Source organism: Arachis hypogaea, chromosome 5, assembly GCF_003086295.3.
Source record: "Arachis hypogaea cultivar Tifrunner chromosome 5, arahy.Tifrunner.gnm2.J5K5, whole genome shotgun sequence".
Classification (NCBI taxonomy): Eukaryota; Viridiplantae; Streptophyta; class Magnoliopsida; order Fabales; family Fabaceae; genus Arachis; species Arachis hypogaea.
In genome coordinates, this window is record NC_092040.1 from 102,312,953 (window position 1) to 102,335,832 (window position 22,880).

Below are 22,880 nucleotides of genomic sequence, written 5' to 3' on the forward strand. Positions count from 1 at the left end.
GGCCAATTGAGCCTGGCATCTTCTGAACCATGACTGAGAGCCACCATGGCAAAGCTTGATAAGAATCCTCCCAACCACCAAAAATTTTGGCTATAGACTTCTGTTTTGCTAACCAAGTCTTTCGGTAACTGATGGTGTAGTTGAACCTTGACTGGACTTCCGCAATTATAGATTTGACCTTGATGGACGGGTCAGTCTCAACCAACGGCCTTATAGTTCAGCAACTGTATCCAAGTCTAACTTGGAATGGTCCTGTGAAATCGTTCCCATGGTGCACGTGTGCCTACCATTGTATCTCTATATTTCCCAACAACCTTTTTTCCGTATCAAGCTGGCTCGGATAAGCCAGTCGCACCCATACCCATAAGTCTTGCATTTTGTATAGAACGTCTGTGGTTTGGACTCATAAACATTGTAGTTGATTCCTCTAGAGATAGTGTAACTTCTAGTTGCTGCGACGATAGATTTTCTAAAACTATACTCCATTCTAATCCTGAACTCTCTGTCCTCAGGGTCAACAACACCTATAGAAAGCAAATATCATCATTCATTGATCCATCTAAAAGAAAAAAACACAAAAACATAATATCCACTCATCACGTACCTATGTTTGCATATTCCGGGAATTCTGGTGCATTCATGGTGTTAAGATTCAAGTTACGCATAAAGGGGGGGACATTCATCAACTGACTAACTGCTGATGAACCACTACATTCTCCGCTGTTGCCTCGACTCCCACATCACCATCCTCGTCTTCGTCGCCGGCTTCATAAGTGGATTCGAAATCTTCTTCGCTGTCACTGTTCATTCTTTCGTACACTGCAGCTCTATCATCCTCTATATCTAAATCATTTTGAATCTCATCTGCCTCTACATTTTCAAACTCAACATACAGCTCAATCTGTGGCTGTCGCATCTGAGTCTGCTGGTGAATTTGGAACATATTCTGCATACTCACTTTGTCAATAATCAGCATAATATCAAATTGTATTAGACCACTAAAAACTATAACCGGATTCTGATACAAAATATTGCTCACTCTCGTCAATATTCCGTTCTCCATGCTTTGACAGAGATCGTTATGAAGCTCCATCAATGTCTTGGTGCATGGAACCACAAACGAAAATGGATTCTGACACACAAACCTCACTCCTTCATGAGTATTCCGTATAATTTCACCGTTGCGATACACTACAAAATTTGTGGTACCCTCAATTACACTAGCAACACAATAAAAGAACACTAAAAAAATCACTCTTCCTTGCAATGAAAACGGTACCGAGCTTTGCCTTATATATAGGGTAGCACTCAACACTCCCCCCCCACGTGCTGACTCAGCACCCCCCACTTTTTAATTCATCAGCCAATGATAGTTCGTCACGTGTAACACACTCACTCCCGTGCTGACTCAGCATGCCCCCATGTGTTGCAAATCCATGCAACCAGACTTTGCTACGTGACTATTACGCCTTCCACGTGCTACATTCAACCACCCCCTCGTGTTGAATCTTTCATCTGATGGTTCTACCAATTTGTAAATACATTCACTATATCCATTTTTAAATAAAACACCAATAATAAATTCATAACTAAATTTTTTAGCCCCATTGCTATGCTAATGAAACCTTTTTTTTTTCTTTCACATGATGAACTGAGGTGGCATACTCTAGAGGAGACACATTTACCTAGTCTTGGACAGCTTTTCTGCTTCGTTACAGAAGTTTTGTTTCCTCCCTCTATAGGATAATTAGTGAATTTTTTTATGGATGGGCCTCGAGGCCCTTTTTGTGTGTGTGTTTTTATAATTTTATTGATTGTTGTTACTATATTTTTTCTCTACTTGTTTTGAATTTATTTTTTTGGAATAATGTATATTAAAATCTCTTTGGGGAATTTATTCATCAAGACTCAGATTTGGTCTTCTGCAGATTTTCTATGATATGTCCAAGACTCCAAATAATAGTAGTTATTAATGTTTAGAAATACATTTTACTAAAAAAAATATGTTTAGAAATACATGTTGTTGAATGAATTCACATTAAAAAAAATTTATTGAAATTAACAGACTTAAAGAGCAGTCATTGTTTCTTAGTGAAAAATTATTATTTAGCGTCCTTAATTTTAATGATAATAACTAATAGCTATGAGGTGCAATATTTTATTCGGTAATAATTTTTTAGTTATTCCATTTAACCTTTTCCGAATGATAAGTTGATTTGTCAATATTGTTTGATAAATGTTTTAATATAAATAAACAATTATCAAGAGGCATAAACAAAAATTAACTCTAATTAATTGTTAAAGCATGAATATTGTCTAAGTATAAATTCCTTAGTATATTTTTTTCTAGCATAATATTAAATATTTTCTTCTACTTTACCCAAAAAAATATATAGTACAGTTAGACAAATTTTTATAAACGGGTGTATATTAGGTGTACCAATAAAATTATGGCAAGTATGATGCTAATTGCTAACCATTTCAAACATACCAATTCTGCCTATTTTAACATTATATTACGCAACAAATTCTCTAAATCATAAATCTTAAAATTATCCATCCATATTATACTTTTCTAAAAGTAACATGTCCCTTTATTGTTATTATTATTATATTTTTTGGGCGGCTTAAATAAACTAAACAAAACAAATTATTTAAAACTACTCTTAAACTTTTTTTAAGATGAAAGAAGTTCTACATGAAAAAGTTGTAACTTCATCGTTATCTTTATTATAATGTCTACCATCATGTTTGCATCTTTCATAATCAAACGAAAGTCAACACGTCAGTTTCAATGCATGATATCTCTTATTTTGAATACCAATAGATCAATAAACCCAAAACCATCTTGGTGATTAGTAACAAGATTAAATGCTTCTACACAATTCGTCTCACAAATAACATCTCATTGACCCACATTCCAGACTAAGAGATATCCTCTTCAAATAACAAACAATTCCGCTTGAAAAATACTATTACTCTCAATCATTCCAAAAAACTCTCTTTGCTAACTCCCATTACAATCTCTAATAACACAAGCAAAATCAATACTATCACCCAAACCAGGATAACTAGTATCACAATTAATCTTAAAAGTACCAATGGATGGAGATTTCAAAAACCATTTAGAATAAAGGGAAGGAACATCTGTTGTAATTCAAAAATATTTCTAAGCTCCTTTTCTGAAGTTAATGCCAGACAAATCACTTTTTTCGAAGGTCAAATTTCATGAGAATTAAAGATGTCATTATTTCTTTCTCACCATATCCACCAAAGTCTCGAAAAGAACTTGAGCGGATGCTCTCTGCTATTATACAAGAATCAGTTCTTCAAATTCAAAAGATGACAAAAAATATCAAACCTATGTCATACAAGCTGAATTTTTGGACAATTCCAAATACAATTAATTATATTTAATTATTTTATTAATATTTATAATTTTATTAAATTTTTAATGAAATCTTTATAGTTTAAAGTTTGTAATTGAATCTATATTTAAAACTTTCAATTAGATAATTTTTTTTTGTTAAAAGATACTATTTGTTTTATAAGTAAATATTTTAGAATTATTAATTTTTTTTAAATAACAACTAATAAAGATCTAATTACAATTTTTTTTATCTAATATAAGAATTTAATTATAATTTTTTAAACTCTAAAGTAATAATAGGTCTGTGTCAATTGCCAAATGGGGCCTTAGTGTAACTACATGCTTTTTTCTCTACTTCAAGCTCCTCTCTTTTGTATGCGTGATCAGTTCCGATATTCTGCACGTCTTTAGTTTTGCTGCTAAGCGTTTGTTTGACATTTGCAATATATTCATTTTTTATGACATGTTGCAGGCTAAGTGGATGGTGCCTGAAGTGTTAAGAAATGAACCTTCAAATGAAAAGTAAGCTCAGTTATCATTGGTTTTCGTCATTAAATTTTTCTTTATTTTGCTTGTGGGGGAGTATTTCGTAGTCTGTGTTCCTCTCTAACCTGAATAATCTGGCATAGGAAAAAATAAGTTGGAATTTTTATTACATATAAGTGTTGTTCTTTGGCTTCTTTGTCCCGTCGTTCTTCTCATTGGTTTTGCCACCCTTTTAAGGCATTCATAATTTTATGATTATAACAAGTGGTGATTGGATATCCAGGTGCGATGTTTATAGCTTTGGAGTCATATTATGGGAGCTCTCTACTTTGCAACAGCCCTGGGGTGGAATGAATCCGATGCAAGTTGTGGGTGCTGTCGGTTTCCAGCATTGTTGCCTACTTGCCTTGTCATTCCAGATGATATGGACCCTGCTGTCACTGTACTCTTCAATCATTTTATCCGTATTCTAAGATATCAGAACTCTTGCTTATAGCATTCTGAAAACCACTTGTTCTATCAGATATGAATAATCACATGAAAGGAAATACACATTTGATCTTGCCAAGGTACAGTTTTGTTTCAATATAACTATTTTTTTAATAAAAAATTCTTATAAAATGCAAGCCAGTTTGAAGAAACCCCTGTAATGACGACTCGTTTTCTCTTAAAGATTTTTATGCATGATAGCGACTTGATTACACAATTTTTAAACTAGAAGAGTTGGTTAAAAACTAGGGACCTGACGAGTTGTATAGTATTTTTGTTCATTCAGTCCTATGAGACTGTAATTCTTTTCAGTCTTGACTCTTTCTGTTTTATTTAATTTCTTTTTTTCAGTTATTTTTAATTTTTTTTTCAGTGGAATCATTATCAGTTTGTACCATTTGTTTGTGTACACAATTTTTTGTAATTTTGCCGTAATCAATTCTAAATTGGGAAAGTATGAGGAGTCAATAAAATATTTGTACAATGTGTACAATAGAAGTTTATGGAGTATTAGAGATATAACCATTAATGTTACCTTTTCTCGTCAGCTGAAATTTTTATAATGAGTGGTATCATGACATGGTTAGAGCGTTAGATCCGAAAAGTCAAGAGTTCAATCCTTGGTAAACTCCAAAATCAGTTTAAATTTTTGGGAGGGATAAGTACGATTTTGGTTCCTAACATAGAGGTCGAAAATTTATTTCGTCCTCCGACCTTTTTTTCGCTACAAAATAGTCCTCAAAATTTCAGTTTATTGTAAAATGGTCCTTTGGACAAAAATACCCCTCCCTTCCTCCCATCTTCTTCCTCAACAGGAACAGAAGCAGAAGCGCAAATACAGGTAGAAGCAAAAACAGGCAGAAGCAGAAGCAACCAAAGCATCAACAACAACAATGAAATAAAAGGAATAAACAGAAACAACCAAAAGTATCATCAACAACAACAATGGAATCCTTTAAATTTAAAAAATTAAAGAAAAAGGAATAAAAAATTGAAATAGTGGGAAAGGGTTGCAATGGTGACGGGGAAGAGGGGCTGCGGCGGTGAACGGCGATACGGTGTTGGCGGAGTACAAATCGCCACGAGGAGGGCGCTGTGGTGGTCGCGGCGCTGCGGAGGGCTTCGTTCCTCTCTTGTCGGCGACGCTGTGTATTTGCTGAGGAAGAAAGGAGCGGCGTGGAAAAACAGCAGCGTGGAGCGGCTGCGGCGGTGTGGAGCTACTGCGGCGGCGACCTTTCCCCTTTCCCCTTCTCCCTCTTCCTGAAACAACACCCCCTCCCGCTTCTCTTTCTCCCATCCCCCCGTATCGGCGGCGTTGTGTTTTCTCCACCACCACCACCAGAACCCACCACCACCACCACCACATCATCATCATCATCATCATCATCATCATCATCAGAACAGCACCTAAACCACCAGAACAGAACCACCACCACCACATTATCATCATGGTCATCATCATCATCATCATCATCAGAAATTCACAACAATATTTCACAACAAATTTCAGCAACAACAATATTTCACAATAAATTAAAAAAATCCAGAAATTTTACAAACAAATCAAGTTCACAGAAGAAGAAGAAGAAGAATTGGTGGTGCGGTGGTGCGGCGGAAGAAGAAAAAGAAGAAGAAAATGGTGGTGGTGCGGTGCGGTGGTGCGGCAGGCGTGCGGCAGGGGCGATGGTGCGGTGGAAGAAGAAGAAGAAGGTGGTGGTGGCGCGGTGCGGTGGTGCGACAGAGCAGCGGAGCGGCGAGGCGGTGGTGCGGTGGTCCCCTCCTTCCCCCCTTGTTCTCGCGCCCCCTTTCTTTTTCTCCCCACCCCCTTCGTATCCCTTTCTTTCTACTTTTTATTTTTTAATTTATTTTATATTTATTTTATTTTATAATTTTTTTAATGAAGGATAATTTAGTAATAAAAAAAATAAAATTGGTAAAAAAGACGATTTTAAAATAAATTGAAAACTTTTGGATCATTTTATAGCAAAAAAAAGGTCAGGGACGAAATAAATCTTCACTCTCTACGTTGGATACCAAAATCATACTTATTCCATTTTGGGAAGATGTTTATTATCCCTAGTACTCGGATGGTTATTCTAGCTAATATGGAAGATGTTCATTTTGTAACTCATAGTCTATTGTACACATTATACAAATAGTCCATTGTCTTTCTAACGAGATCCTTCTAAATTTTGATGTGCATAAATTATGAAATGTTGCAGTTGTAGCTTGAATGGAAAAAAAAATTTGATAGTGCGTGGAAATTGTTTGGTGCAGTAAATGCAAATTGGATAAGCTTTTTATTTTTTTTGTTTTTTATTTTTTTATTTGAATGGATGCAAGTGTTATGTCTAAGGCTTGGTTTGGTAAAATTTTTAAAAAAAATATTTTTCATTTAAAAGCATAAACTTTTTGTTTTGCATTTGGTATGTAAGAAAGATTATGTATTTGTACTTACAAATTTTAAAAGATAGAAGTGTTTTTAAAAGTATTTAAGATGAAATTTTTTAAAAATAATTTTACAAATTAAAATTAAAAAATTTAATATAATCTTATACATTAAGTGATATCTAAATATAATTTTTATATTAATGTATATTATAGTATTTTTAAATTTTAAAAATTATTTTACTAAATGCTATTATTACTTGTATTTATTAAAAATTAGTTTTAATTTAATTTATTAAGTATAAATGTTATAATTTTTAAAATGTTATCTTTTAAAAGTTAATTTCTATAAATTACTTTTAAAAAGTAAAAATTTTACTAAACAAAGCCTAACATCTTCACCTTTCTTGCTAAAAAAATAATATTGTTTATATTTTTATCAAACTCGTAAAAATAATGTCTTTTGGTTTAAATTTGATGGAAAAAAGAGAGTATAAAAGTGCTTTAGTATTTTATTATATACATATATTTAATACGTGATGTTATATTTGTAAAAATAATAAGAATAGTTATTTAAGATATAAAATAATTTATATTTTCTGTATATTAAAATTAAATGCTTTTTATCTTTTCAAATGACTTTTTTAACGGATCAAATATAAATTTTGTTAGTTTGGTCAACATTTTTTTTTCTTTTAGAAAAGTATTTGAGAAGTCAATTCAAACAGATTAATTGTAGTAACAAAGAGAAAAGAGTAAATACTCAAATTGATCATAAAAGATTATTCGATCTCCAAATTGGTTCTCGAAAGATAAAATTAATCAGAATTATCCCCAAAAGATTTAAAAATTGTTACGTTAGTCCTTCCGTCTATTATTTAACAAACAACGTTAACATTTGCTTACCTGGCCCTTAGCGTCACATGTCAACAAAAGCTTCAAAGGCATCGTTTTCTTTGGTCACCCTTTTCAACCCTTTTTCATTACGGTCTATTACATCCTTTTTCTCAAAACAGAACATCTCTCTAATCCAATTCTTCGTCTTTGGTTCTCACCTCCAGCAGAAAAGGATGTTTGTGACGTTTATTGATCCACAAACTGTTAAAACTATTTTAAACAAAGGGAATCCCATTATGTTCATGGGTCTCGGGTGCTTGTTAAAACCTTATTGGGAGAAGTCAAAAGTTATTGAAAGGTACTTCCTTGTCTAATGTTCTTTCCGTAAATTTACATTTTCAGCTCGGAAATTGAATGCTTAAACTCTAGATTTAAGCTTGAAATGTGGGTATAATTGCACTGGCATTAGAAAGGGTTCTTATTATAATTTGATTATTTCTTAGTATAATTGTATCAATATCTGATTATCTTAAGGTTAATTTAGAGAAATTTACATATGATAATAGTATATATTAATTAATTTACTCTCGTCCTTCGTGTATGAATGAAATTTAGTAATTTAATTTTATCCTTTGATCATGTTAGTTATGTTGACATATACCTCTTTTTTAAAAAACTTTTCATATCAACTTTAATTTGGTTGCAGGAAGTATGCTGATAGAATTCAACATTCTGTGTTACTCACCTCACCACATAGACATGGATTCTGAAATGAACTCAAGTGAGTATCATATTATCTTGTTTGGAATCTATATTACTTGTCCTATTCATATGACTTGTTCTGTGATCATTCTCTCATTAGTCACTAAAATAACCATCTTCAATTTTTTTTAGTTCCAAGAAGTCGTGGGAATGCTAGATCTCTTAGGAGACAATTGATGGAAGAGCAGAAGCAAGCTCTAGTACTAGTAGAAATGCAAAGCAGACGTTTGACAGCGTTGTAATTTGCCCACAATTCTCTGTCTACTTCACCACATTTTCGCTTCTCCACGAATGGAATGAGAGCTTGAGAAAGTATGTAGTAGTAATATAGATTGCATTTTGTTGTGAAATAAATAAAAGATATATTAAATATAGAATAAAGATGTATAAATAGAAGACTCTAACGTTAAAATAATTAGCTCAATAATGATTTGTATATATATAATAATATTATATGTTGTAATGTGTATATATATATAAAGATAGAAAGGAGTATAAAAAGTAAAGAGAGAGAGAATTGCATAAATATATATATAAAGATAGAAAGGAGTATAAACGTAAAGAGAGAGAATTGCATTTGCTTTTGTTTTTTGCTTTTCACGGTGTATTTTTCTCTGAGGCAAAAGCCTCTATTTATAAGTGTATGTGATGGTAGTTTGTCAAACTACATTAAATAATATTCTTCTTCAAAACTTGAGCCTTGTGGGGAAATGGTCATCCACCTAGGCTTTCTTATCGTAACACTCCTCCTTGGATGACCATTTAGGATTATTGCCTCGTTAAAACCTTACTAAAGAAAAACCCAGTGGGAAAAAATCTTAGTGAAGGAAAAAGAGTACAATATCCTTTAGTGATGGAGACTACCTCATTAAAAACCTTGTCAAGAAAAATCTAATGAGAAAAAATCTGACCAAGGAAAAAAGAGTACAGTCTCCCCCTCTTGTCGACATCAGTTGATGTCTCGAAATTGGCGCATCCCAATCTCATGTACCAATCTTTCAAAAGAGGATTTTGGGAGTGACTTTGTGAATAAATCTGCCAGATTGTCACTTGAGTAGATTTGTTGGACATCAATTGTCCCTTGATTTTGAAGATCATAAGTGAAGAAGAATTTGGGAGAAATATGCTTTGTTCTATCACCTTTGATGTATCCGCCTTTAAGTTGAGTAATGCATGCTGTATTATCTTCAAACAGGACAGTTGGAGCTATCTTATGATCAATCAGTCCACATGATAACAGAATATATTGAATCAGACTCCTCAGCCAAAAACACTCGCGACTAGCTTCATGAATCGCCAGTATTTCAGCATGATTAGAGGAGGTTGCTGCTATCGTCTGTTTTGTGGACCTCCATGATATAGCTGTACCACCATATGTGAACATGTATCCTGTTTGAGATCTCCCTTTATGTGGATCAGACAAGTATCTAGCATCCGCATAGCCAACTAATTGTGACTTGGATCCATAGGGATAAAACAATCCCATATCAACCGTTCCATGAAGATATCGAAAGATTTGCTTGATTCCACTCCAATGTCTTCTGGTTGGAGAGGAACTATATCTTGCTAGTAAATTCACCGCGAATGATATGTCAGGTCGCGTATTATTAGAAAGATACATTAGCGCTCCAATGGTACTAAGATATGGTACTTCAGGACCAAGGATATCTTCATTCTCTTCTTTAGGACGAAATTGATCCTTTTTCACATCCAAAGATCTTACGATCATTGGAGTACTTAATGGATGTGACTTATCCATATAAAATCTCTTCAAGATCTTTTCTGTGTATGTTGTTTGATGAATAAAGATCCCATCTTTTGTATGCTCGATCTGCAGGCCGAGACAAAATTTAGTCTTTCCAAGATCTTTCATCTCAAACTCTTCTTTTAGAGTTTTTATAATTGTTGGAATCTCTTCAGGAGTCCCAATGATATTTAAATCATCAACATACACAGCAATTATAATGAATCCAGATGAAGTTTTCTTTATGAAAACACACGGGTATATATCATCATTCTTGAAACCGTTTTTTGCCAGATACTCAGTAAGACGATTATACCACATTCGTCCAGATTTCTTTAGACCATATAAAGATCTTTGCAATTTGACAGAGTATGATCCTTGCGAATATTCACTAGATGGTTTAGATATCTTTAGTCTTTCAGGGACTTTCATATAGATATCCCGATCTAATGAGCCGTACAAATAGGTTGTTACCACAGCCATTAAATGCATATGCAGTTTATGATATGCAGATAAATTGACCAAATAACGCAATGTTATCGCATCCACTACAGGGGAATACGTTTCTTCATAATCTATACCGGACCTTTGTGAAAAACCTTGTGCCACAAGTCGGGCTTTATAGCGCACAACTTCATTTTTCTCATTTCGTTTTCTCACAAATACCCACTTATATCCAACAGGTTTTACATCTTCAGGTGTACGGACTATAGGTCCAAAGACTTCACGTTTTGCAAGTGAGTCTAATTCAGCCTTCATGGCTTCTTTCCATTTTGGCCAATCATTCCTTTGTCGACATTCTTCGACTGATCTTGGCTCAAGATCCTTACTTTCATGCATGATATTTATTGCCACATTATATGCAAATATTTCATTGACAATTGTCTTATTTCGGTCCCATTTCTCTCCTGTAAAGACATAATTTATCGAGATCTCGTCATTTTCACTATTTTCAGGTACCTGAACGTCTTTTGGCGTTATATCATGATTTTGGACAACTGCAGGTGTCCTTACTATGTATTTTTCAACAGGAATATTATTTATCTTTTTTCTCTTTCGAGGATTTTTGTCTTTGGAACCGACAGGCCTACCACGCTTCTGGTGTGAATTTGCTTCAGTGGCTACTTGTCCTACTGGGACATCAATTCGAATTGGAGCATTTTCCACTGGTATATAAGATTTGGTTATCCTCTTTGTATCGAAAAATGTATCAGGCAATTCATTTGCTATTCTTTGCAAATGTATAATCTTTTGAACTTCTAGTTCACATTGCCCTGATCGAGGATCTAAATGCATCAACGCTGACGCATTCCAATTTAGTTCCTTTTCAAGAAGCTTATTCTCTCCCCCTAATGTTGGAATTTTTGATTCATCAAAATGACAATCCGCAAATCGGGCTTTAAATACATCTCCAGTTTGTATCTCAAGATACCTCACTATAGAAGGAGAATCATATCCAACATATATCCCTAATTTTCTTTGGGGTCCCATTTTGGTGCGATTAGGTGGTGTAATGGAAACATATATCACACACCCAAATATTCTTAAATGGGAAACATTTGGCTGCTGGCCAAAAGCTAATTGCATAGGAGAGAACTGATGGTAACTCGTTGGCCTCAAACGAATAAGTGCTGCGGCATGTAAAACAGCATGCCCCCAAATCGAGGTTGGGAGATTTGTTCTTATAAGTAAAGGTCTAGCAATTAATTAGAGGCGTTTAATAAGTGATTTTGCTAACCCATTTTGTATGTGAACATAAGTTACTGGATGTTCAACACTTATTCCATTAGCCATACAATAAGCATCAAAAGCTTGAGAAGTAAATTCACCAGCATTATCAAGACGAATTGCTTTGATTGGATTTTCTGGAAATTGTGCTTTTAATCGAATAATTTGAGCCAGTAATCTCACAAACACCAGGTTGCGAGAAGATAATAAGCACACATGTGACCATCTCGAAGATGCGTCTATTAGGACCATGAAATATCTAAAAGATCCACATGGTGGATGAACAGGTCCACATATATCACCTTGAATTCTTTCTAGGAATTCAGGGGACTCAAATCCAATCTTTACTGGTGATGGCCTTAAAATTAACTTTCCCTGAGAATATGCCGTACAACAAAATTCACTAGTTTTAAGAATCTTCTGGTTCTTTAGTGAATGTCCATGAGAGTTTTCAATAATTCTCCTCATCATGGTTGTTCCCGGATGACCCAATCGGTCGTACCAAGTTATGAACTCATTTGAGCTAGTAAACTTCTAGTTTACAATGGCATGTGATTCAATTGCACTAATCTTGGTATAATACAACCCAGATGAAAGCAAGGGTAATTTTTATAATATAACTTTCTTATTTGAATCATAAGTTGTGATACATAAATACTCATGATTTCCCTCATTCATTGTCTCAACATGATATCCATTTCGGCGAATATCTTTGAAACTCAACAAGTTCCTCAGAGACTTGGTAGATAATGGTGCATTATTTATTATAAATTTTGTTCCTCCAGGAAACAAATTATAGCTCTTCCGGAGCCTTCTATCACATTGCCTGAACCAATAATAGTATTAACATATTCCTCTTTTAGCACAAAATGGGTAAAATATATATCACTTTTGAGAATAGTGTGCGAACTTGCACTATCCGCAAGGCATACATCTTCATTACATATCCTTGCCATTCTCTTCAAAGACAAATAATAATAAAATGAGTAGTATGCACAGTTAAATTGAATACTTGATCAGAATTATTAACACTGTACATAAAATAATGACATATACTAAAATTTTATTTTTAAAATTTGACACATTTAATAATTTCAAAATTCATAAACATTAATATTTCATTATTTATGTACATCACATTTGAAACTTAAATACATAAAAAATAAAACTTAACAATAAGTTCTTTACATTATTTATTTACATAGATACTTCACAATCCCACATATTAAACTATTCCATCATTGATCAAATGACCAATATTTCCTTTAAGATCCTCAAAGAAATCAGATACATCATAATGAGTGGTGGAGTTCTCAGCATTATTTGAAACAAAATTTGTTTCCTTTCCTTTGTCATCCTTTTTCAAAGATGCCTGGTAAAGATCGACTAGGTGCCTTGGGGTACGATAGGTACGTGACCAATGGCCCTTTCCACCACAATGAAAACACTTATCCTCTGTTAATTTATTCTGCCCGATATTTCTTTCTTTATCCCACTTCTGGTGAGATCCTCTCTTTTGAACATAATTTTTTTTCCTTTCATAATTCTTCTTATTATTAAAACCTTGCCATTTACCTCTTCTAGGGTAATTTGCCACATTTACTTTAGGAAATGGGGCAGCGCCAGCTGGGCGTGCTTCATGATTTTTCAATAACAACTCATTGTTACGTTCAGCAACAAGAAGGCAAGAAATTAACTCAGAATATTTTTTAAACCCTTTCTCTCGATACTGCTACTACAGGAGCACATTCGAGGCATGGAAGGTTGAGAAAGTTTTCTCCAACATATCATGATCAGTTATTTTTTCCCACACAATTTCATTCGTGAGGTGATTCGAAACATTGCAAAATTATATTCATTTATAGATTTAAAATCTTGTAAACGCAAATGCGTCCATTCATATCGGGTTTGAGGAAGTATCACCGTTTTCTGATGATTATACCTTCCTTCAAGGTCTTTCAAAAGATCTGCAGGATCTTTTAATGTGAGATATTCATTTTTCAAACCTTCGTCAAGATGGCGATGAAGAAAAATTATGGCTTTGGCTTTATCCTTCTGAGATGCATTATTTTCAACCTTAATGGTATCTTCAAGATCCATTGAATCAAGATGGATTTCAGCATCTAATATCCATGATAAATAATTGTTTCCAGATATATCAAGAGCATTGAATTCAAGATGAGAGAGTTTCGACATAATGAAAAATTGTTACCTGAGCCTTCCTAAAAATTTGATCAGAGTCTCGTACTGATAACGTGTTGTGAAATAAATAAAATATATATTAAATATAAAATAAAGATGTATAAATAGAAGACTCTAACGTTAAAATAATTAGCTCAATAATGATTTGTATATATATATATATATATATATATATATATATATATATATATATATATATATATATAGAAAGGAGTATAAAAAGTAAAGAGAGAGAGAATTGCATAAATATATATATAAAGATAGAAAGGAGTATAAACGTAAAGAGAGAGAATTGCATTTGCTTTTGTTTGATTGTTTTTCACTGTGTGTTTTTCTCTGAGACAAAAGCCTCTATTTATAAACATATGTGATGGTAGTTTGTCAAACTACATTAAATAATATTCTTTTTTAAAATTTGAGCCTTGTGAAGAAATGGTCATTCACCTAAGCTTTTTTATCGTAACACATTTATTTAGTATGACTACATTCTTTGTATCATTTTTTATAAAGTTACTTTACATTTTTTAAATAATTTCAATTTCAACTTTCATCCTCAAAAATTTTTCAAAAACACACGCGGAAAGAAATATAGAGTTTAAATAGCCCAAGGCGAAAGGCATCAACTTTCTTTTGATACACTATAATAGTACCAAGTAGCTTTGAAGTTTAGTCAAAATCTCTGACTTTTAAGATGAAGGTAACAGCAGAAGGATTATAAGTTATTAGCAGGACTATATATTATATTATGCATAATTTTCAACCATATTATATCCTTATCTAGACTCTGGCCAACTAGACACTGTCCATGATACAGTTCAACAATAATTTTGGCTTCTGCAGAATTAATTTGTTGCTGCAACAATAATGGCATTTAATAAGAATAAAGGATTAGGGTTTATTCTTTTTAGGACTAATTTGATAAAAAATTCTAAATATATTTTGTCATCAGTCATTCTGCATCAATCTATCATGCTAATACGACACACTAACAGCTACGTAAGCAAGATTTAACATCGTTACTGACGGAATAAATAGAGGGAGGATGGAAGGACTAATGTGACCATTTTTAAATCTTTTGAGATAATTTTGATTAATTTTATCTTTCGGGAACTAATTTGAAAATCGGATAATTTTTCATGGACTAATTTAAGTATTTATTCAAAAAAATTTTTTTTTTCAATTTGCTTTTTAATTAATGTTATAAAATAGACTTACATTAAGTTATTTTTATATAAAATTAATAATTAAAATTTGTTAGATAATAATTTAATTAAATTTATTAAATTATTTAATAATTTTTAAATATTATTTTTATATAAAAATATTTACATGTAAGTTGTTGTCTATAAAATATAATTTTTATCCGTGTTTTTTAAGTGAAATAAAAAAAGTAAAGAAAATGTGATATAATAAAAGGCTATTGCTATGTTAATGAAACTTTTTTTTTTCTTCACATGATGAACTGAGGTAGCATATTTTAGAGCAGATACATTTATATCTAGTCTTGGACAGCTTTTCTACTTCGTTATAGAAGTTTTGTTTCCTCTATAGAATAAATAATTAGTGAAGTTTTTCTACGGATGGACATCGAGACCCTTTTTGTATGTTTTTTTAATTTTATTGATTGTTGTTAGTTGTTACTATATTTTTTTAGTTTGGCTAAACAGTTTAATTAAATTCTTTTTAAAAAAATAGTTTAAATAATAAATAATTATATTAAAAATAGTTTATAAATAAGTTATTTTGTGTTTGGATTTTTAATTCTAAAAGTGCTTATTTTATAGAAATGTGATAAAAAGTAATAGTATTATAAAAGAAGTTATTTTTTTAAACTTCTCTATAAGCTCTTAAATAGTTTCTTAAAAAACTGCAACTTAATTTTGAAAATTGCACTAGACATTAATACTATTACTTTTCATAAGTCAAAAATTCAAAAAAATTATTTTTGAAGCTTCCCAAGGCCCTTAATGTTTAGAAATACATTTTACCAAAAAAGAAACATGTTTAGAAATACATGTTGTTGAATGAAGGTTTAATTACTATGTTGGTCCCTATAGTTTTGCCAAATTTTTAAATAGGTCTCTATATTTTTTTTCTTTTTAATTGGATCTTTGCACCAATTTTTTTTTTAATTGAGTTCTTATACTTTTTTCTCCTTTTATTTGAGTTTCTGCACCAATTTTTTTTAGTTGAGTCTATATACAATTAAGTCAATTACTACTAAAAGAGACCTAATTGAAAAAAAATTAGTGCAAAGACCCAATTAAAAAAAAAATATAGAGACCTAATTGAAAATTTTGTAAAACTATAGAGAATAACAGAATAATTAAACCTTGAACAAATTCACATTCAAAAAAATTTATTGAAATTAACAGACCTAAAGAGCAGTCATTGTTTCTTGGTAAAAAATTATTATTTAGTGTCCCTAATTTTAATGATAATAACTAATAGCTATGGGTGCAATATTTTATTAGGTGACAATTTTTTATTTATTCCATTCAATCTTTTCTCAATGATAAGTTGATTTGTCAATATTGTTTGATAATTTTTTTAACATAAATAAACAATTATCAAGAGGCAGAAACAAAAATTAACTCTGATTAATTGTTAGAGCATGAATATTGTCTAAGTATAAATTTCCTAATATATTCTTTCTTGGCATAATATTAAATATTTTTAGTCTTCCACTTCACTCGAAAAAGTATATAGTAGAGTTGGACAAAATTTTATAAACAGATGTATATTAAGTGGATCTGCAAAATTATGGTAAGTGTGATGCTAATCAATTCAAACATATTAATTCAGCCTCTTTTAACTTCATACTATTCAATAATTTTTTTAAACCATAAATCCTAAAATTATCTATCCATATTATACTTTTCTAAAGGTAACATATTTCTTTGTTGTTATTATTATTATATTTAATTATTTTATTAATATTTATAATTTTATCAAAATTTTAATTAATTTTTTATATTTTAAAAATTTGTAATTAAATATATATACTAGATTAAAACTTTAAGTTAGATCATCTCTTTTTTTTAATTAAAAAATACTATTTTTAAAAAAAATTTTAATAAAATTAAATTACACAGTTGGTTCCTATACTTTCAATGAAATTACAAATTGGTCCCTACGCTAATGAGAGTCTTTAATTCTGGCACTACCACCATTAATTTCAAAAACGGCTTCACACACTGTGTCCAGGTCCTCCATGGACCCGAATGGTTCTGGTGCTAATAAAGCGAGACGCTACGGAGCTTAGTTTGCGAGGGCGAGAGGGTTAGAATGATCCCTGACAGGATCCGGATGGCAAAGGGCAGGGAGACATTGGCAGACGTTATGGGAAGGGAAGAGGATGAGGTGCTTCCTGTGTTCCAAAAAGGTGCGTTTGAGGTTAATAGAAGTGATGGTGTTGAAGCGATGGAGGGAAAGACATTGATGGATTGTGAGTTCTTGGATCGATATGTGCCTATGGGTGAGATCCAGAGGCATACTATGATGGATTTGATTAGTAAGATTGAGTTGTTAGAGGGAAGAATTTTGTTTATGATGAGGGAAAGATTTTAATTATTGATAATTTAAATATAATTGGGATAAGTTAAATTGAGTTCATTCATGATAATAGTACACATTATTTTGGTAGTTTGTATAATTACCGCTAATTTTGATTTTTGCTGTGTGTTAATGAATTTGGTCATCAACAATGATTTCGGTATTATTGTTGTTAAAGTTGTATTATTGTTAAAAAAAAAAAAACAAAAACGCTGAAGAGAGGAGGAGGAAAAAAAGAGAGAAGAGAAAGAAGAGGACATTATAGTAAATGTGTATTCTTTTATGGTAAATGTTATTGAAGACTTAATTACAAAATTATATTTTGTATATGGATCTAATTATAAATTTTTAAAGTGTAGGGACCAATTTATAATTTTAGTAAAAATATAAGAATTAACAGTGTAATTTAACCTTTAAATAACAATTAATATAATATAAAATTTTAATTATAATTTTTAAATTTTAAAATTTTAATTAAAAATTTGATCAAATTATAAAAACAAATAAAATAATTAAATTTTATTGTTATTGTTGTTGTTGTTTGATAGATCACCTTTTTTTCTCGAGCATAATGAAACCATTACTCCCCCTGTCCCCCAAGCCTTGTAATTTATTTGGTATACTAGTGTATGAACCCGAACTCAACACGAAAAAGTTATAAAAAAAATTATATGTTTTGATATTTAAAACAAAAATATAAAATAATTATTATTTTAAGAAATTTATAAAATTATTATCAAAATCAAAGTTTAACTTAAAAAAAAAGTGAGTAATAATTGTTTTATATTTTTTAAGGTAAAATAATTATACATTGATATAGAATTTAAAATAAAATTAAAATATTTACATTAAAATACTATTTTTTTAAAGACTTCTCTATAAACAGCATTGATTGTTGAATTTGCAGACATTTCTACGTGATTCATAAGTAAAACTTTTAAACATCTCTTACTCTTAACTCTTGAAAGTGCAACATATAGTTGGTCATGTGTAAAAACTGGTTTGGACAAGTACAATCTAACATGAGATAAAGTTTGTCCCTAAGACTTATTAATTGTCATGGCAAGCGATACTATTATGGAAAACTGTCTTCGTTGGAATCTAACTGGGTCGGTTTCATTTGTTGGTACCATATTCATTCTTGGAATCAAAGCAATATGACCAACATTGTTATCCGTTAAGACTTCACATTCTATGACATGATTTTCAAGCTTCCTAACTTGTAGCCTTGTACCATTACAAAGACCACTGGATTGGTCAATATTACTTAGTAACATCATCGGAACACCAACCTTGAGTATTAATTTATGTGGAGGCAAACCAGAGCAATTTATACTATTCAGTAATTCAGGACCATAGAGATCTAGTTGACTCTCCATATTCCCTTCATCCATACAAATGGAATCCGAACTAAGATATAATTTTTTTTCTCAAGGAATGATAGCCATCAGATGGTTGTTGACCTCTTCAACGATGTCTAGTGTGGGAGCCAGTATAGTTCTTGCTTTGAAAAAATCCTTTGAGGATATGTTTTCCAAAATATTTGGATAAGAAAAATGAACCAACTCATCAAATGCCTGGTCAGAAGAAGGAATAACAATATCTCCTGGAAGACATATCTCAGATTCACCATCCATATTGTCACCTATTAGACCATCACCAACTTTCAATAATCACTCACCAAATTACTCTGTCTCATCTTGATCTGAAGCAGTCGTCCCTACAGAGAGTCTCATGTTTTTTGTTAGTTTGAGCACCTGACAAAACTTCCAAAGGTAAGACGAATTCACGGTTGAATGAACGATATCTTGTCTCGATCCTCGTGGAATGACAGAAAAAATTTGTCTAAAGTCTCCACCTAGTACAACTATTTTTCCTCTAAAAGAAAAATCTTTGCTATATGTTGGAGAACACCTCATGATATCACCCAAGCATTTATCAAGCGCTTCATAGCAGTATCTACTAACCATTGGAGCTTCATCCCAAATTATAAGTTTGGCTTTCAATAGCAACATTGCTTGAGGGAAACCAGGTTTGATGTTACATACAGAATCCTCAGTTATATTCAGTGGTATTTTGAACCTTGAGTGTGCCGTTCTTCCATTGGGAAGAAGTAAAGATGCAATACCACTCGAAACAATGTTTAACACTATATCACCCCTTGAGTGAATTTCAGCAGACATAAGGTTTTAAAGAAATGTTTTTCCAGTACCCCCATGACCATACACAAAGAAAAAACCCCCCTTCATCACAATACACAGCTGTAACAATTTTATCGAATGCATGTCTCTGCTCAGGTGTTGCGATGGCTAACATGTCTGAGGCATTTTTTTTAAATCATCACTGTTAAAGTTTAGTTCTTCCCTAATAACCCTTTCGGTTAACAAAGAACTATTAACTTCAATTGCTAAAGGCATATGAGGATAGTCTTTCAAGGTTTTACCATAGGAATATAAGATCTTGTCTATATCCATTAAGCACAACTACTTAATCTCATCATTTGACATTGTTAACTCTGCATATTATACGATACTGTAAAAATTCAATCAAACGAAAAATGATCAAAAAAGAACTTTTATCATTGTAATTAATAAAAACTCACCCCTCATGTTCATCATGACTCTCTATCGATACAAAATATCATCTGAGAGTTCATGCCAATATCTATCCCAGAAATGTTCTGGTCTTGAGATATTGTTGGATGTTAATAGAATGACAAATAACCTCCTAACATATGATCCTGAGGCCCATGAGCTTGCTTCCTTAATTGCATCAATGAATTCTTTGTCATCTTGCAAGAGTCTAAGGGCGAAGCATGCATCTCTATACGTAGCATAAATTGTTCCTCCTATTATTCTTATATCTCGAAAACTCATACTTCCTCTTTGAGTATTCAAGAGAAGTCTTTGATAATATTCTTCGGTATTTGCTGCAAAAAACTTGGTTAAAATTCCACTTTTAAGTTGTTAAATGGATTAAGCTATCCTATTTTAATTATTATGTAGCTACACATCCGCATAAGAATAATTTTCCTAAAAAATATATAAAAATAAAAAATTGTATAATCTACAGATTATAACTGTTGAAAGTTATTTAAATGTTTATTTTCTAGTGTAGATAAATCGAATAAAATGGACCTAGCATACAGGCTGTTAAGATTTTAAATTTAAATCATTACATAAGTAAGATCAAAATTGAATATAAACTCATTATTACCTGCAGGTACATGAGTCAACCTTTCAATTGCGAAGCCTTTCTTTCGAGGAAACCACTTTGAAGAATTGTCCTTTCAAATAAACTTTGTTGGAAACTCAGCATAAGTCAGACTTCGAGCATAGGGATATGACATGTTCGCCGCCATCCATCCCAAAAATATGGACTTATGAGATATTACTCTTTCGATGATATCATTCACATTAGAAGTTTCACCATAAACCACAGATTGTTCATCCTCCAAATGAAATGGAAGTCTAATCACAAATGGATCTTTCTCTTGGATTTTGTATCCAAATAGACGCCAGACTGCCTCACATGCCGAAATGTAACTACAATCGTAGTAATTCCTAATTTCGTCAACAACTTGTGTGGCTTCTGACGGATCACCAGCATTGTATAGAGTAGCTGTTACGCGGTCATTACCCTTGTGTACATACTTAAACAGATACTTAATAGAACTTGTTTGGCATGTGTATTCCACATTTATGTGGCACCCGAATTTGAGCACGGAACAATGAACTTATTGTCTAGTATACATTCCCTTTTCTTTACTGTTCGACCGTTATCAGTATGCCTATATTTGGGAAATCCGGCCTCATCTATGAGTGTTCGCTGTCTAAACTCTTTAGGATAGAACTTTGAACAGGATCTATTCTTCATGCAAGGTGAATTCTTGTTGTACGGACCACATGGACCATGTACCATGTAATTTTGAACAGCTCCATATAGATTTGGCCTTTCATTTTCATCAGGAATCTCAGCTGTTATATGTTTGTCTATGTCATCTGGTGTTTGTGGCTTGAACTCGTATCTCCTGAATAAAAGGGTATGTGCATGCGAAAGCCCTCTCTTTTGAAATTTTACAGGGCAAACGTCTGAAAATTGAAAAAGACAAATGAGCAAAGCATTAAAACCATGGTTGTGAGAACTGGACCGGTCAATAAACCGGTAAGGTCACTGGTTCAATGATTCACTGGTTCGACCGGGGTTCAACCAGTTTAATAAAATATTAAATAAAATTATTAAAAAACCTAAAAATAAGGCCAAGTTATGAATTTATTTGGGCTAGTAAACTTCTGGTTTACAGTGACATGTGATTCAATTGCACTAATCTTTGTATAATATAACCCAGATGAAAGTGAGGGCAACTTTTCTAATATAACATTTTCATTTGAATCATGAGTTGTGATACATAAGTACTCATGATTTTCCTCACTTATAGTCTTAATATGATATCCATTTCGGCGAATATCTTTAAAACTCAACAAATTTTTTAGAGACTTGGTAGATAATAGTGCATTATTTATTATAAATTTTGTTCCTCAAGAAAACAAAATTATAGCTCTTCCAGAGCCTTCTATCACATTGTCCGGGCCAATAATAGTATTAACATATTCTTCTTTTGGCACAAGATGAGTAAAATATATATCACTTTTAAGAATAGTGTGCGAACTTACACTATCCGCAAGGCAAATATCTTCAGAATATGTCCTTACCATTTTTCTTCAAAGACAAATGATAATAATAATAATAAAATGAGTAGAAGTACATGCACAATAAAATTATTCACATGAATACTTCACAAACACATATTAAAATATTCCATCATTGATCAAATAGCCAATATTTCTTTCAAAATTCTCAAAGAAATTAAATATATCATAATGAGTGGTGGAATTTTCATCATTTGAACAAAATTTGTTTCTTTTTCTTTGTCATCCTTTTTCAAGGATGCTTGATAAAGATCAACTAGGTGCCTTGGGGTACGACAGGTACGTGACCAATGGCCCTTTCCACCACAACGGAAGCATTTATCCTCAATTGATTTACTTTGGCCATTGTTTCTTTATTTATCCCACTTCTGGTGAGATCCTTTCTTGTGAATATAATTCTTCTTCCTTCCATAATTTTTCTTATTACCAAAATCTTGCTATTTACCTCTTATGGGGTTATGATTTACTGCATTTGCTTCAGGAAATGGACCGGCGCTAGCTGGGCACGCTTCATGATTTTTCAAGAGCAACTCAATGTTGCGCTCAGCAACAAGAAGGCAAGAAATTAACTTAGAATATTTTTAAAACCCTTCTTTTCGATACTGCTATA

At 32.1% G+C, this 22,880-nt stretch overlaps 2 protein-coding genes across 2 annotated transcripts in view; one reads left to right on the forward strand and one right to left on the reverse strand.

The window, feature by feature from the left end:
• The window catches only part of LOC112802344 (serine/threonine-protein kinase EDR1-like), a 101,492-nt gene extending 97,008 nt beyond the window's left edge, over positions 1 to 4,484 (forward strand). Inside the window, exons 4-5 of the transcript XR_011882357.1 lie at positions 3,843 to 3,892; positions 4,140 to 4,484. The gene's annotated coding sequence lies outside the window, so the exon portion shown is untranslated. The remainder of the gene's footprint in view (positions 1 to 3,842; positions 3,893 to 4,139) is intronic.
• A 14,117-nt stretch (positions 4,485 to 18,601) lies between these two features.
• LOC140173260 (uncharacterized) lies at positions 18,602 to 18,940 on the reverse strand. The gene has a single exon (XM_072196075.1). The coding sequence runs from the start codon at positions 18,938 to 18,940 to the stop codon at positions 18,602 to 18,604; it is 339 nt and encodes a 112-aa protein (XP_072052176.1).
• Positions 18,941 to 22,880: the final 3,940 nt, after the last annotated feature.